This window comes from Engystomops pustulosus, chromosome 8, assembly GCF_040894005.1.
Source record: "Engystomops pustulosus chromosome 8, aEngPut4.maternal, whole genome shotgun sequence".
Taxonomy (NCBI): Eukaryota; Metazoa; Chordata; class Amphibia; order Anura; family Leptodactylidae; genus Engystomops; species Engystomops pustulosus.
Window position 1 is genome coordinate 75,307,362 of NC_092418.1, and position 13,266 is coordinate 75,320,627.

General features: G+C 38.9%; 1 protein-coding gene across 1 annotated transcript in view; it reads right to left on the reverse strand.

Annotated features, from left to right (window-relative positions):
- Nucleotides 1-13,266, reverse strand: part of TSPEAR (thrombospondin type laminin G domain and EAR repeats) — a 76,288-nt gene that overhangs the window by 40,328 nt on the left and 22,694 nt on the right. Inside the window, exons 2-5 of the mRNA XM_072121275.1 lie at nt 10,986-11,203; nt 8,786-9,024; nt 3,435-3,525; nt 248-407 (exon numbers count right to left, since the gene is read on the reverse strand). Of these exons, the coding sequence (XP_071977376.1) occupies nt 248-407; nt 3,435-3,525; nt 8,786-9,024; nt 10,986-11,203 (708 nt within the window). The remainder of the gene's footprint in view (nt 1-247; nt 408-3,434; nt 3,526-8,785; nt 9,025-10,985; nt 11,204-13,266) is intronic.

Consider the following 13,266-nt stretch of genomic DNA (forward strand, 5'->3'; position numbering starts at 1 on the left):
AAAATGTACATAGATTTCTCATCCAGAGATTTATGGGCAGGGTAAATACTAGAGCCTTCATTATTTTAATTTCCAATTTGGAGGAGCAAACACTCTAATGTAATTCACTTAATCCTATAACCTAAATACCTGCTTATAGTTTTAATATTGTAGTAGCCAGAAGCCATGTTGATAATTGTATGCAAATAGCAAAAGATCAAAGAATATTGGATTATTGCCACAATACAATAGTTACATGTCCACTAACCATAGGGGTACGTCAGCTGGATTTCACTTCCTTCGGTCTCAAGAGGTATCGCTTTCAGCACCTCAGGTACGGACAGCTCTGCGAGCCTGGGCCTGGTGTTAGGGCAGATAGAGGATGTTGCATCAGATCCTGGCAGAAGAACAAGTTGCCTCAATAAGCCCTAAAATATATATAAAAAAAAAACATTATCAAGGATGAAACTTTACCTAGTTACTGGGAATTAGATACAACTTTCAATAAATTATCCAAAAAAAAAAGAAAAGTTCAAATAGGAACATAAAATGTGTCTGCTGAAATTTCTATAGCGCTGCTTGTTTTAGACATGAAAGCCGGGATCTGATTCAAACTCTGGCCCCATTTTATGATATTAAGATGTTTCAGAATTACATTTTCATTCCCTAAAGAATTCAGATTGAATTGAATTATTTCTCAGCTGGAAATTCTTAACTTTGTTGGAACTAGGGATAAATTAAAACTGCAAATGTAAATCAAAAAATGTGGCTGCCACACTAAAATAATCTCAGATATCTTGCTGAGAGCTCAAATACCGGCTGTACAAAAATGTATACATCCATTTCTGATTTAAGGTATCAGCAAATAACTAATAACTGCAGGGTATTAGAAGACATTACAACTATTACATCATAGACATTCATCAGTGAATTCTCCACAATTACACCCACTTACCTTTCTATTATGTGCAGGAGGCTATGGAACATATATTGGGGAAATTATATTAAGGCCAGCTGTGCTTGGTCTGCAGAAACAGACTGAGCACAGTGTTGTGGACGGGAGTCCTTGCATTATAGTGAAATATGATGCAAGGAGTGCCAACCAAACAGTGGTATTGTATAATTTCGGCTTTGTGGTTTAGTCAGCCAGATGGGACTCCTTGCATCATGTTTCACTATGATAAAGGGACTCTTGTCCACTGCACTGTGCTTGTACCGTGGGATCTGACCCGCACAAGGGTCCTTTTCCATGGGCTGATCCAGTTCATGTGCAGGGGACTAGGACTGTGTGTCAAGTTTTGATCTCCCGTACACTGGTGTATGACACTCCAAAATTTTTTAGAGGTACACGTCTTATTAAATTTTTCACATCTCCTCCGTGGTCATACGTGAATCAGAGGATTGATTGGAGTTTGACATTTGTTTTTCAAATTGGTTTAAAGGATAAATTATAGTGAATTTTTTAGGCCAATGGGATTATAGATTGCTGAATCCATGATCCAACTACTATACAGAAAATGTGTGGGCATAAATAAAGATAAGATAAAAAAAGTTAACAATTTTGTTAATAAACTTATTTATTTTAACTTTATTTTACTGACAAGTTGCTCTTGGGGCTCAATATGTTTCTTACTTTCCATGCCCTGTTTACAATTTTGATGTTTTCTAAAATGGTTTGGTGCCAGAACACAGGTGTAGCAGCACACCACCGGTCGGAGAAGAAGGGGGTTAGCACTCCTCACCCCTCCCTTTTCCATGGAAAGCCATGTGGCCACGTCGCAAATCTGGTTCGGTCACAGAGCGGTGATACACTGTTTGCTCATCACACCATGATCAGGCGCCATACACCTCTATGAGGGCCATGATCTAGCCGCAAATTGAAGGCCAGGGCCAAGAAGCTTGGTTCTGGTACTGTATGTAGGCATAAAATGTCAAACCATCTGATACAAAATCAAAATAAACCTTAACCATTTTAGGTCATAAAGAATTACCCGATGTATTTATATTCATAAACTTCCTCTGCTTTAGTGAGATTACATCAGACAAAGAGGGAAGTGGAATACAGTGCAACAGCCTATGAAGCTAAAGCACTGAGAGACTCTGGTAACACATACCAGAGCCCTTCTGGCTCATTAGCATACTCATAAAAGTGGATTTTAGAAGGAAGGAGGCCATGGATAAAAAATATAAGATTACCACAGTCACAATGCCAGGATCTATGAGTAAGACTTAGAAGGTAGGAGGGACATCACCTTTGGTCCCATACCCGGAGAGGTCATTCCATGCCCCAGTAGCCTCTGCCAAAATTTAACATATAGTTAAATAAAGTGTAGTTCAGGTTAAGTTTCAGGGGATGTCTTCTCTTTTTCCATGAACAAAAATCCCCAAAAAATGATATTTATTCCAATAATTCATATCTTCATCTTTGGGAACATCATAATAACTCTCCAATCCCTAAATTCCATTCTGAATTTCTTGTGACTCTATTGCCTTTAGAATCTTTGGGCCCAATTTCTCATATTTAGTTTTATATCTTTCTTTAACGAGCCTCTCTTGTCCGTGTACTGTAGCTGTTTGTAGCGCATTTAGTAAAGGCTTTGCGATGGTTTTCTGACATACGTTGCACGTTCTTTTAGGTTATAAATGCTTGGACAGGTATTTAAGAAGTGGACAGGTATTTAAGTGCCACTGTTATGTTGTACATGACCGTTTTGTGGCACGGCTGCACTAGTCATCAAGCTACACAAATTAGGGTGCGTTCTGGCGCTCAGTCGGACCGAGCGCTGTATTTAACATGCAAAGTCTGTCGCAAGCCTGTCGCATGTTAAAGGTGCACCACAAAAAAGTTAGTGAACTCTGTCGGGACAGTGCAGGGAAGTGGCAGATTCATGAGTCCATGTTCTTAATGAATTAATCGCCCCCAGCATTATACATGGTGCAGTCTTCTTCGTAAATATGCCCCATTGTATTTGTCAGCTTTTTTCTCTTTCTCCTTCAGCTGACAAGATGGAGGGGTACAGATTTCAAACAGCATTAACTTCTGGACTGTTGCACCTAAAAATAAATTGTGTTTCTAGGTGCCACAGATGTGGATATATAATTTGTAGTCAGAATTAGGATCTGTACATGAAAATGACACTTCATACTGTAACTTTAATAGTAAATAACTTCACTTTTGTGACATCTAGGAACACAATTATGGTGAGATATGAATATATCTTCTATGTGTTATTTTTAAAATTACACCAGAACTCTATGTCATGGTTCAGAAGATATAGCTGTTTGCAGTGGACCCCTTTTTTGCTTAAACGTTGCAAAATATCAAAAAATATTCCTCTTTATATGACGCCAAATCTGTGGTGCCACCGTTCAGAAGATTTAGGCATTTGTAACTAGCGCTTATTTCTAGGATTGACAAGCTTGTTAAGTATCCCTAGTAAAAGGTTAAAACTTACAGAAAAGAAACCTTTCTGTCGTCTTCTGCTTCCAACATATATCCGGGAGTCAGTGGTGTTCAGGGACGCTGGGAACGCTTTGTCTAGGACACTAAACATAAAAATAATTGCTTTGTTATAAACACAATAGTAGATAAACAGCTTCTTCAAGCATTACAAAGACCCAAGATTAGGCAAAAAATAATATAGAATTATGTACAGCGGATGCTTATGACAAAATATTACAAGTTCATTGTTAAATTACATTGTCTGCTACATGAGGAAGAAGTCATGCACATTAAAACAAGCAGCGTCTAAGCTCAGCTTATATCTTATTCCTGGCAATCTTATTTCCCCAGAGAGCTTAAATTCTAATTTAGACACACACTGGCAAGTGGCTGGAGTCATTAATGAGCTGCGAGACGCAACAGATTTATTTGAAACTAATTTTTATTGTTTGTGTGGGTAAAATGTAGCTGCTGTTTTGCTTCACTGTAATTATTTCCCTACAATTGTGCACATAATTCATTTTAACTGGTCAATAAAGAAACACGTCTGAAAATAAAAAACATCCAGCGAGTAAAGCTGACAAATGCATGAATGTGTGCCTCAAAGATCCCATATAATATGACTTCTCTATTACTTCATTATAGGCCATGCCTATTTTTAGCATCCTCACGTATACAGAAATGGATTGCAGAAAAAAATATATATATGGAAAATAGAAAAAAAAGAGTGCTGATGCTCACCCACAAAACAAGAGCCGGAGGAAAGGCACTTGGTCTGGGTCCAAGGTAGATATGTAGATATGTACTGTAGTTGTCCGCACTGGTAAAAGGTAAAAAAGTTCAGCAAAAGTTTATTAAGTTCAGTGATACATAAAAAAACTAAAAAAACATCATTCCAAAATGAATGCGGTTTAAGGTGATGGTTTTTTTTGTTTTTATGCATGCAGTTTAGAGGGATGTTTTTTGTTTTTTTATGTATCACTGAACTTAATAAACTTTTGCTGAACTTTTTTACCTTTTACCAGTGCGGACAAAGTAGATATTAATATTAATGTTGAGATATTAAAATCTGTTAAATGCTACCAGGACTCTTTTTGTCACCAGTTCCAATTTTTGAAAACAATGAAATCAATTTTTACCTGGGTTTTTTGGGGATATTCTTAATTTCTACTTCTACGGAGGGCTTAAAAGATATCTACTATTAAAATGAATCATTATAAACCCTGGACTCTCATTTCATAGATCCAGGCACCATGACTGTGGCAATCTTCTTATATTTGTTATCCATGACCTCCTTCCTTCTAAAATCAACTATTAAAATGATGCTTATGAGCCAGATAGGTTCAGGGAGAGGAGTGTTACCAGAGCCCCACCGTGCTGTAGCTTGTTGTTGTTACACTGTGCAGGAGCCCCCCTGTTTTCTCGGCACTTCTCACACAGTGGGGGGGGGGGGCTGCACAGTGCAACAGCCTAAGTGTAACACAGCAGACAGCTGCTTTATACAGAGAGGGCTGATTCTGGGAGCCCTTGATGACCACTGGACGTAATTTTATGTGCATCTCCATATTTGCATCCTTTAATCAGTGCTCCTGCTCAGCACAAGCTTTCTTCAGCCTTCACTGTTCCTAGTAATTAGTGTCAATAATTTAGTTACTATCAGGTAGGAGTTTCTGGGGTGGAGCACACAGCCTGGGACTCCCAATTTGACAGAAGAAAATTTAATAAGAAAATCTAGTGCAGAAATTAATGAGTGCCTACTAATATGTGCCTTGAGTGGAGCAGCAGCTATTAAAGGGAACCTGCCAGCCTAAATTGATGTAATAAAAAACTACCATGATTTTGGCAAACAGGTTAACAACTTCTAGATCATGTTTCCTTTATGGCCCTGAGTTTGACATCATCCAAAAAACTTTAGAACTGAAGTCAAGTTCTCCTCACTAATTGATGCCCTGCATCCAGGGACATCCACAACCTGCCTTCCTGAAGCTTGGAAAATTGTGTCAATCAAAGTAGAGGGGACAGTCTAAGGTGGGGAAAGCTTGACTTCAGTACTAAATTCTCCGCCTCCTTGACTTTATACAAACAGTTTACATCTCACATGTTATTCTGCTTCACAACATACTAGCAGCGGTGTGATGGGAAGATTTCTACAGGTTCCCTTTAAGGAGTTCTCTTTAAGACGTTGGTAATAATACTAGGTCTTATCGAGAAAACCTATGAATACTCTGTACCTCTGCTATATATATTGATTGACTGACAGCCATTAGCAACCAAAAACCATCAGTCAGTGTGAAGACAAGTGAAGAGGATTTCGGATTTACAGTCTACCTCTATGAGTCCTGGAAAATTCTATGCAGATTCTTGCCAAAATATACTGAATCACATAAGGGGTATAAATATATATCCTCTGACTTAAGGTCAAAAAATGTGCAAGCATTTGACAGAATGGCTGAATCTCTGCAACTGCTTTTCATTACCGACCCTTCTGTGCTGTCACTGGATAACTTAGTATATTATCCTGACGATATACATTGATGTAATGTCACAAAGAGAAAGTTACAAAATTAGAAATTCCTATACAGGTCACCTACTTAAGGACACCCAACTTACAGATGACCCCTAGCTACAGACGGACCCCTCTGTCACCTGTGACCTCTGGTGAAGTCTCTGGATGGTTTACTTTAGTCCCAGGCTGCAATGATCAGCTGTAAGATGTCTGTACTGAAGCTTTATTGATAATCCTTGGTCGCATTACAGCAAAAAAGTTTGAAAATCCAACTTTTCAATTTTTTTTGGTCTGGCGTATCAATGATAAAATATACACTTCCGACTTACATACAAATTCAACTTAAGTACAAACCCAAGGAACCTATCTTGTACGTTAGCCGGGGACTGCCTGTATTTAGCAGATAATCTCAAGCCTCTGTGGTAACATGTGGCACATTGGGGCTTATTTATCAGGGTTTCTGTGCCAGAACGCTGATGTAGAAGCCCTGAAATAATTGCAAATGCTAGTTTTACATTTCCTCTTTACACCAGCATGAAGAACAGGGCCGACGCCAGCACTGGGCATACTTGTGCAGGTGCCGGGACCCAGGGCTGCTCGGGGGGCCCACATGAGGCTGTACATAAGCAATCCATGGGGGTAAAAGGGGCTGTATCTAATGAATACATAGGTGGTGAGGGGTGCTTTATATAAAATAACCATGAGAAGGCTATGTATAAAATAACCATGAGTTTGGTATGATAAAGTAGGGAGTATTTTAGGAAACATGAGACTGCTTTAGATTATGAATTTTTATTGGTGCCACGTGAGTTCACTGCAAAGCAGCCCACTTAAGCTCTGTCGCCCAGGGGCCTACTGAAACCTGGAGCCAACCCTGGAGAATAGGGGTGTTGACCTGTGATAGAATGGTCGAGCACAGGGCGTTTTTGTGCAACTTGCTGCAGCCAGCTAACCACCAACCAGATACATCAAGAGGCCTAAGCATCTTGGTATACAGTATTCGACTGTGCCAGAAGGGCGTCGTGGCTATGACACACCAGCACATGATCGCTGGAGTATAATAAATAACCCCCATTGTGCCTATTCAATAGATGCTGTTATAACGATCGGATAATCAGGACCAATTATAATTGTTGAGGCATTTATATGTTCTCTGCAAGTCTTATATGGGGATTGTGAACACACAGATTATTTACAATTTTTGGGGGTAGATACAGCATAGAATCAAGATAAAAACAATAAGGAAATATACTACAGATCCTGTATTTCATAGAAGAACATTCATTTAGGGGATGGTGTAAATTCCTGTATTTATGTATATGGAGAGTAATGGAAATAGATAAATGTATGGAGCTATATTTGTAGGCCCTTATAGAAGACCATGAGACGCATGTTCTCCGCCTGTCCTGTATGTACTATTTATATCTCTTGTTTTAAAATAGATCAGAATCAATTTTTTATATAATGGATTTTTAATTAGCGCCACAACAATTTTTATTTCTATATGCTGTTCTGGAGCTGCTATTTTGTGGACATGTAGGGCGCTAGCTACCCTTACATTATTGATCCACCCCAGCCATTGAGAATCAATGGCTCAGTATGTGCTCTTTATTCTATGAATACAGGCAGTCCCCGGGATACATACAAGATAGGGTCTGGAGGTTTGTTCTTAAGTTGAATTTGTATGTAAGTCGAAACTGTATATTTTATAATTAAAGTTCTAGACAAAATTTTTTCTTTTGCCCCAGTGACAATTGGAGTTTCAAAATTTTTGCTGTAATTGGACCAAGAATTATCAATAAAGCTTCATTACAGACACCTTACAGCTGATCATTGCAGTCTGGGACTATAGTAAAGTTTCCAGAGAGCTTCACCAGAGGTCACAGTGGGCAGAGGGGTCTGTCTGTAACTATGGGTTGTCTGTAAGTCGGGTGTCCTTAAGTAGGGGACCGCCTGTAATATGATGAGTACAAGTCTCTCTGTTATAGGGTCAATATGGATAGCCAGTTTTGAGGCATTAAGCCCTTGTGGCTAATATCAAAATAGTAATAAATGGCATTCCTCATATTTGTGGGGGTTTATGCCAACCGGTATTATCTGGTTAATATAGCAATAACCCTGGGACTGTTAAAAATTGAAAATTCTTTTGTGAATTGAGCTTAAACTTCAATCTTAGAGACAATGTAGACTTCAGAAAGGTAGGAAAAATGCAAAGAGTGGCTGTGGTGATAATCATATTATGAATTAATATGCAGAATTTGAGCAAGACCCAATTCACACATGTGTTAGGGATTTCTGTTACACTGCCGGTTTTAAGAGAGCGTAATGTACACTAAAAAATAAAATGAGAGGTGAACTTGATTTTCCATTCACCTGCCGCTCCCCATATATTTCAATAGACTTTCTTCTACTTAGTGGTACCTATTAATAATGTAAGGTTAAAAAGAACCTGTAGGTATTTTTTTGATAATATTATTTAAGAGGGTTTAGAGATGATACTAAACCTTATCCAACCTTATCCAACCCGTGCTATGAGATATTCATCAAATATAATTTAATAATAGAAAAACTATAAAAATATAGCAGGGTTCCAGTGCCCCCCCCCGCGCCAAAATTAATAAATGCCCCTCTCATAAAGTTAAAATCTATAGAATGAGACAGCCTAGAGGTGCTTGTAGTGATCTTATTATATTAATAATCTGTGTTTAATAGTAATGGATAAAACAATAATGAGAACATCGATAACAAATCACAGAGAAGCCGGAATCAGCAGGAATTTTAGGTGAAAATGTAAGAAATATTTTGCAAGAAACACTTGACAGATCTGATATATATTTTGATAAACCAGAGGAACTCACACTTCTATTGGGATACTGCAGTCAATGGAGAGAGAGACAGAAATCCCAGACACGGCTAGAACTAGTGTGTGCCAGCGATCATTGGCCAGGAAGATGCCACGGAAGGTTACTTTGCTTTGCCACTCTTCAGATCCTTCCACATTCCAGAACAAGAAGTGAAGTTTGTTTTCTGAGTATCTCAAGCCAAGAAGGACATTTCCTCTTCCCTCTGTTATTATGGTGAAAACGTATTCATTTTTCTAAAACAAAAAAGCAACAAAAAAATGGTAAAAAAAAAACAACATGGAAAATCTTTGGTGCAGCTCACTTTGTAAATTTTGGCCATTTAGTGAACGATCACATTGTTTTCGTACTAAGAACAGTATTAACCTTGTGGCAGGATTCAGATTTATGGTTATAGTTTAGAAAACCTATTTTTAGTCTTTTTAGGGTGCTGATGCACAGTGTGGCCGGTTGTCTCCAATTAAGGCATATTGACGATAATTCATTACAAACCTATTATTTAGTAACTGTATTATGTACTGTTAACATGATGCTGTCACTAAATAATAATTTTGTAATGAATTATCTGCAAAATTTTTTAATTGGATGTGGACGGATGCATGTTGGCTGCTCCACGGCTGCACCATGTATTTCCACCCTTAACCTCATGACTTTCTGTTTCCATATAAAATGTTATGTCAGCATTTTTAGAACAACTACTTTGCTGCTTAATCTCTTAAATATCTTTTAGCAATTTGATTTGGTTTTTTTTTCATGGCAGAGCTGAAAATCTCCTGCAGTCAATCTGCCAGTAGAGGGAGCTAACAGTACTATATTATTGATACCCTTTTCCCTTAAAGGGAACCTACCATTCAGATTAACCCACCCAAAATAAATACTTCATTAAAAATTGTATTTAAAAAGGAATGCCCTTATACATTTCCATGGCTGCAATGTTAAAAGATTTGTTTGTATACTTATTTGCAACTTACCGGAGGTGAGTCCAGGTGTAGTAAGTGAGTCCTGCAAATTCATTGTTCCCTGCCTCCCTGTTCCTGATTGACAGGTTTCTGCAACCACCGTGCTGACAATATGGGACTAGTACTAAGGGACCGCCTGCCAATATTCAACTACTGACCTATGCAGCTCCTTTTATTTTCCCAAAGGCAATTATCAGGGGTAGAAAATGCTACACAATGCCTTGCTGAGACCTTGAGACAGACAGGTCTATGAGGCTGAAGAAAATTCCTGAGAGTTGGGTTATGAGCAGGTTAGAGACAGCACCCCACATTTATTAAAGCGCTTGCGCCAGTTTTCTGTCTGACTTTGCACTGAAAAGCATGTGCAAACTTCATGCACATGTATTTATATGTATTAAGTGTTTGTGCCAGTTTTGTGTCACTAATGTCACAAAATTCTGTGGGGCGTTATGGTTACGATCCAGACAGAATTTTGTCAAACGCTCTGTGTTAAAGGTGCACCAAAAAATAAGGTGGTGCACTCTTCCCGAGAAGTGCAGGATGCATCATTTTAATCCAGACCATGCGCCAGTATTCTGCACATTACTGGGGCAAACTACACAGGTAGGGTTGTCCAGAAAATATTATTTGGATATTCCTTTTTTCCAGAATTCTGGAGAAAGCAAGGCTTTTAAATCTCCATGCAACTACAGAGTTGATCTCATTAAAGGGGTTGTCCAGGATTTATACATGGCTTTGTGGGTTATTAAAACAATAAACATTTTATACTTCTCCTTCAGTGCTCGTGTTCACCTGGATGGGAGCACCGGCCTCTGTAAGCAAACAGGGACCCGAAAGTGATGTACTAAGCCACAGGTGCATGGAAGCACTGGAGGAGGTAAGTAAAATATGTTTATCGTTTTAATTACCCCCCCCCCTCCAAAAACCATAGATATAGCTTTTTTACAACAACCCCTTTAAGGTGACATTTCCAAGCTCTTGACAAAAGTACCAATGTGTCCCCTCATCACATTACTTGGAGAGTTGTAAATCATGTTTCTGGTTTATTGAAGAATTATAGCAGTTTGGAAATGTGAGCATGGTTTTGCCCAATCTTGCAATCTTACTCCAATAAGGGGTGGAGTGTGTTACAGTTAATAAGACATCAGATGTATTTTTAAACTTTGTACAAATTTGCTAAATTTTGCTCAAATTATAGTAGTGCCATCATGTAAAAACTGGTAGGGCATTTATGGTACCTTGGGTGGAAGGCTGGGGATCTTTATGGTGACAACAATAGAGAACTCTTCTGGGAAGAGGTGGCAGTTTTTGAACAGACGTGATGATGGAAAACTAAGCACGTGTGGTGATGCAGAAAGACGAAACCCACGGGCTCCCTGAGACTGGACCATCCGTACCCCAGGTAAGGACTTGCTGGGGGAGATGACTTCTGACAACAAATCCAGTGGCCGAAGGTCTATGGAGAGATTAAGGTAAATCCATAAATTATTTATATTTTTTCAATGATCCAGAACTACAAAAATAATTAGAAATAGTATAGTGCAGTGTAAAATAAGAAAATTCTTATTAATAATATTAACAACAATAATTATTATTATAATAACTGCTAACTTGTACAGATCTGTAATACAGTGGTCTTACTCCAAAAATAAAATGAAGTAGTCTACCTTTATAGGGATTTTTACAGATTAGGAAGAAGATTTCTTTTTTACCTCGAAACAGTGTATGCAGGGCAGGTACATGTACAATAGAAATTAATGGTTCAGTAAAAAAATGGATGGCACTCTGCAAATTTACCGCCGCATATACGCCTCCCATAGTTGACTATGGCACCCCGGCTCAGTACGGTGATCACAATTTGTGCTCGTCGTAACATGCCGTGGCTTCAAAAAAGATGCTCTATGTTTGACTGTAAGAACATTTGTGTGCCACTATTCTCTGTGAAGAGAAGAGGGGGGCGAGCAGCTCTCGCTTATCCTCCTCTCCAGCGCGCCTGACGTTCATGTGAATCTTAGGGAGAGATTTATAACTGCTTGTACGCCAATTTTCTGACCTGCTCTGATCTGGCGTAGTTCTGCCTGCCGGCCACACCGCCTATTGAATACATCAAGACATCTAAGCCTCTTGATGTATCCAGCGTGACAAGGGGAGCAATGGCCGCTACCATAAGCCGGGGTCCCTGCACCGGTGTATGATAAATCTCTTTCTTAAAATGTATCCTTCTTTTTAATGGACAGGAAAAAACTGTTGCAACCAGTTTGTTAACTATAGAAAGACTGATCGAAGATGGCTGTCAAATGGATGCAAATCAGGCATGAAAAGAGGATGTGAATATCCATCTTTCACAGTCAAGAATCAGCTGGATCTTGGGCATTTATCCTAACGGTACCCAGTAATTTTGTATCAGGTGCTGGCAAATGGTTTGACAAAATGTGCTCTTCCCCCACTTCTCCCATCATGTCAGATATATCGAGAGGATCCGACCCCCTGATAAATCTGTCCAGCAGCTGGCAGGCCGTGTGTGGCCTAGACTTGCACTATAACTTGTCCAGGCTATAGTATAGCAAGTGCACAGGCAAAGGACAGAAACGCAAATACGTCAGCCCACACTGGGGGGAAATCATCACAATTCCTGGCCGTGCGCAAGGAGTTGTGATTATTTCAAGGCTTTTAGCCAGATAACTGGCATACCTGGGTAAGCAGCCTTTATACATCTTACCCTGTGAGGCCATGTAGATCGAATGCTTCTGTTATCTCTCTTTTTGTTTAAATTTCCTTTTGTTCTTGATTATGTAAATGTGTACATTTACTGTCTTTGTTGATTGTAATGAACTATGTAAAGGTGATTATTAAAGGAATTGATCACCCCTTCACCTAAGTTGCCCATATGCCTTTGGATAATGGATTAGTCAATATATATTCATACAATTTTATTTAATCTTATAAAAAAGATTTTATGGATACAATTATATGAATATATTTTGACTAACCCAGTGTTTGAAGTCTGGTGAAGTTTGAAGACTTTTAAGTAGGGTATATGTTATTTGTCAGTCACTAAGGCAATCAATATCTAGGAATATTACATATAGATGCAATGAATGGACTACGTTTACACTTTCTCCTCCTGGTTGGATACATTCCATTAATGTTTGTACCTGGTTGAAAATACCTGAATGATAATCAAGTGATTCAGCAGTCCTGCTGGTGTGCAGACTCTTCGTGCTTCTTTGTTTACATGCCTGAGCTCAGCTACATAAGATGATGTAGCAGGAGAGCTATGACTCATCCTGCTCACTCCCCTACTCTCTTCCTGCCTCTGTCACTGAGGACAGAAAGTAAGGAAAAAGAGGGAGACGTCGTAAGAACTGCTTAGAACAGTAAGAGAGAGAAAGCTGTGTATATATGGAGGGGGGAGCATGGTAAGGGCAGGGAAAGGCTGAAGTTATCAAAGGAGGCAATAACACAGGTACAAATTCATGAAGAGACATGTCTAATGGAAGAGATTTATCGAAAAGGGGC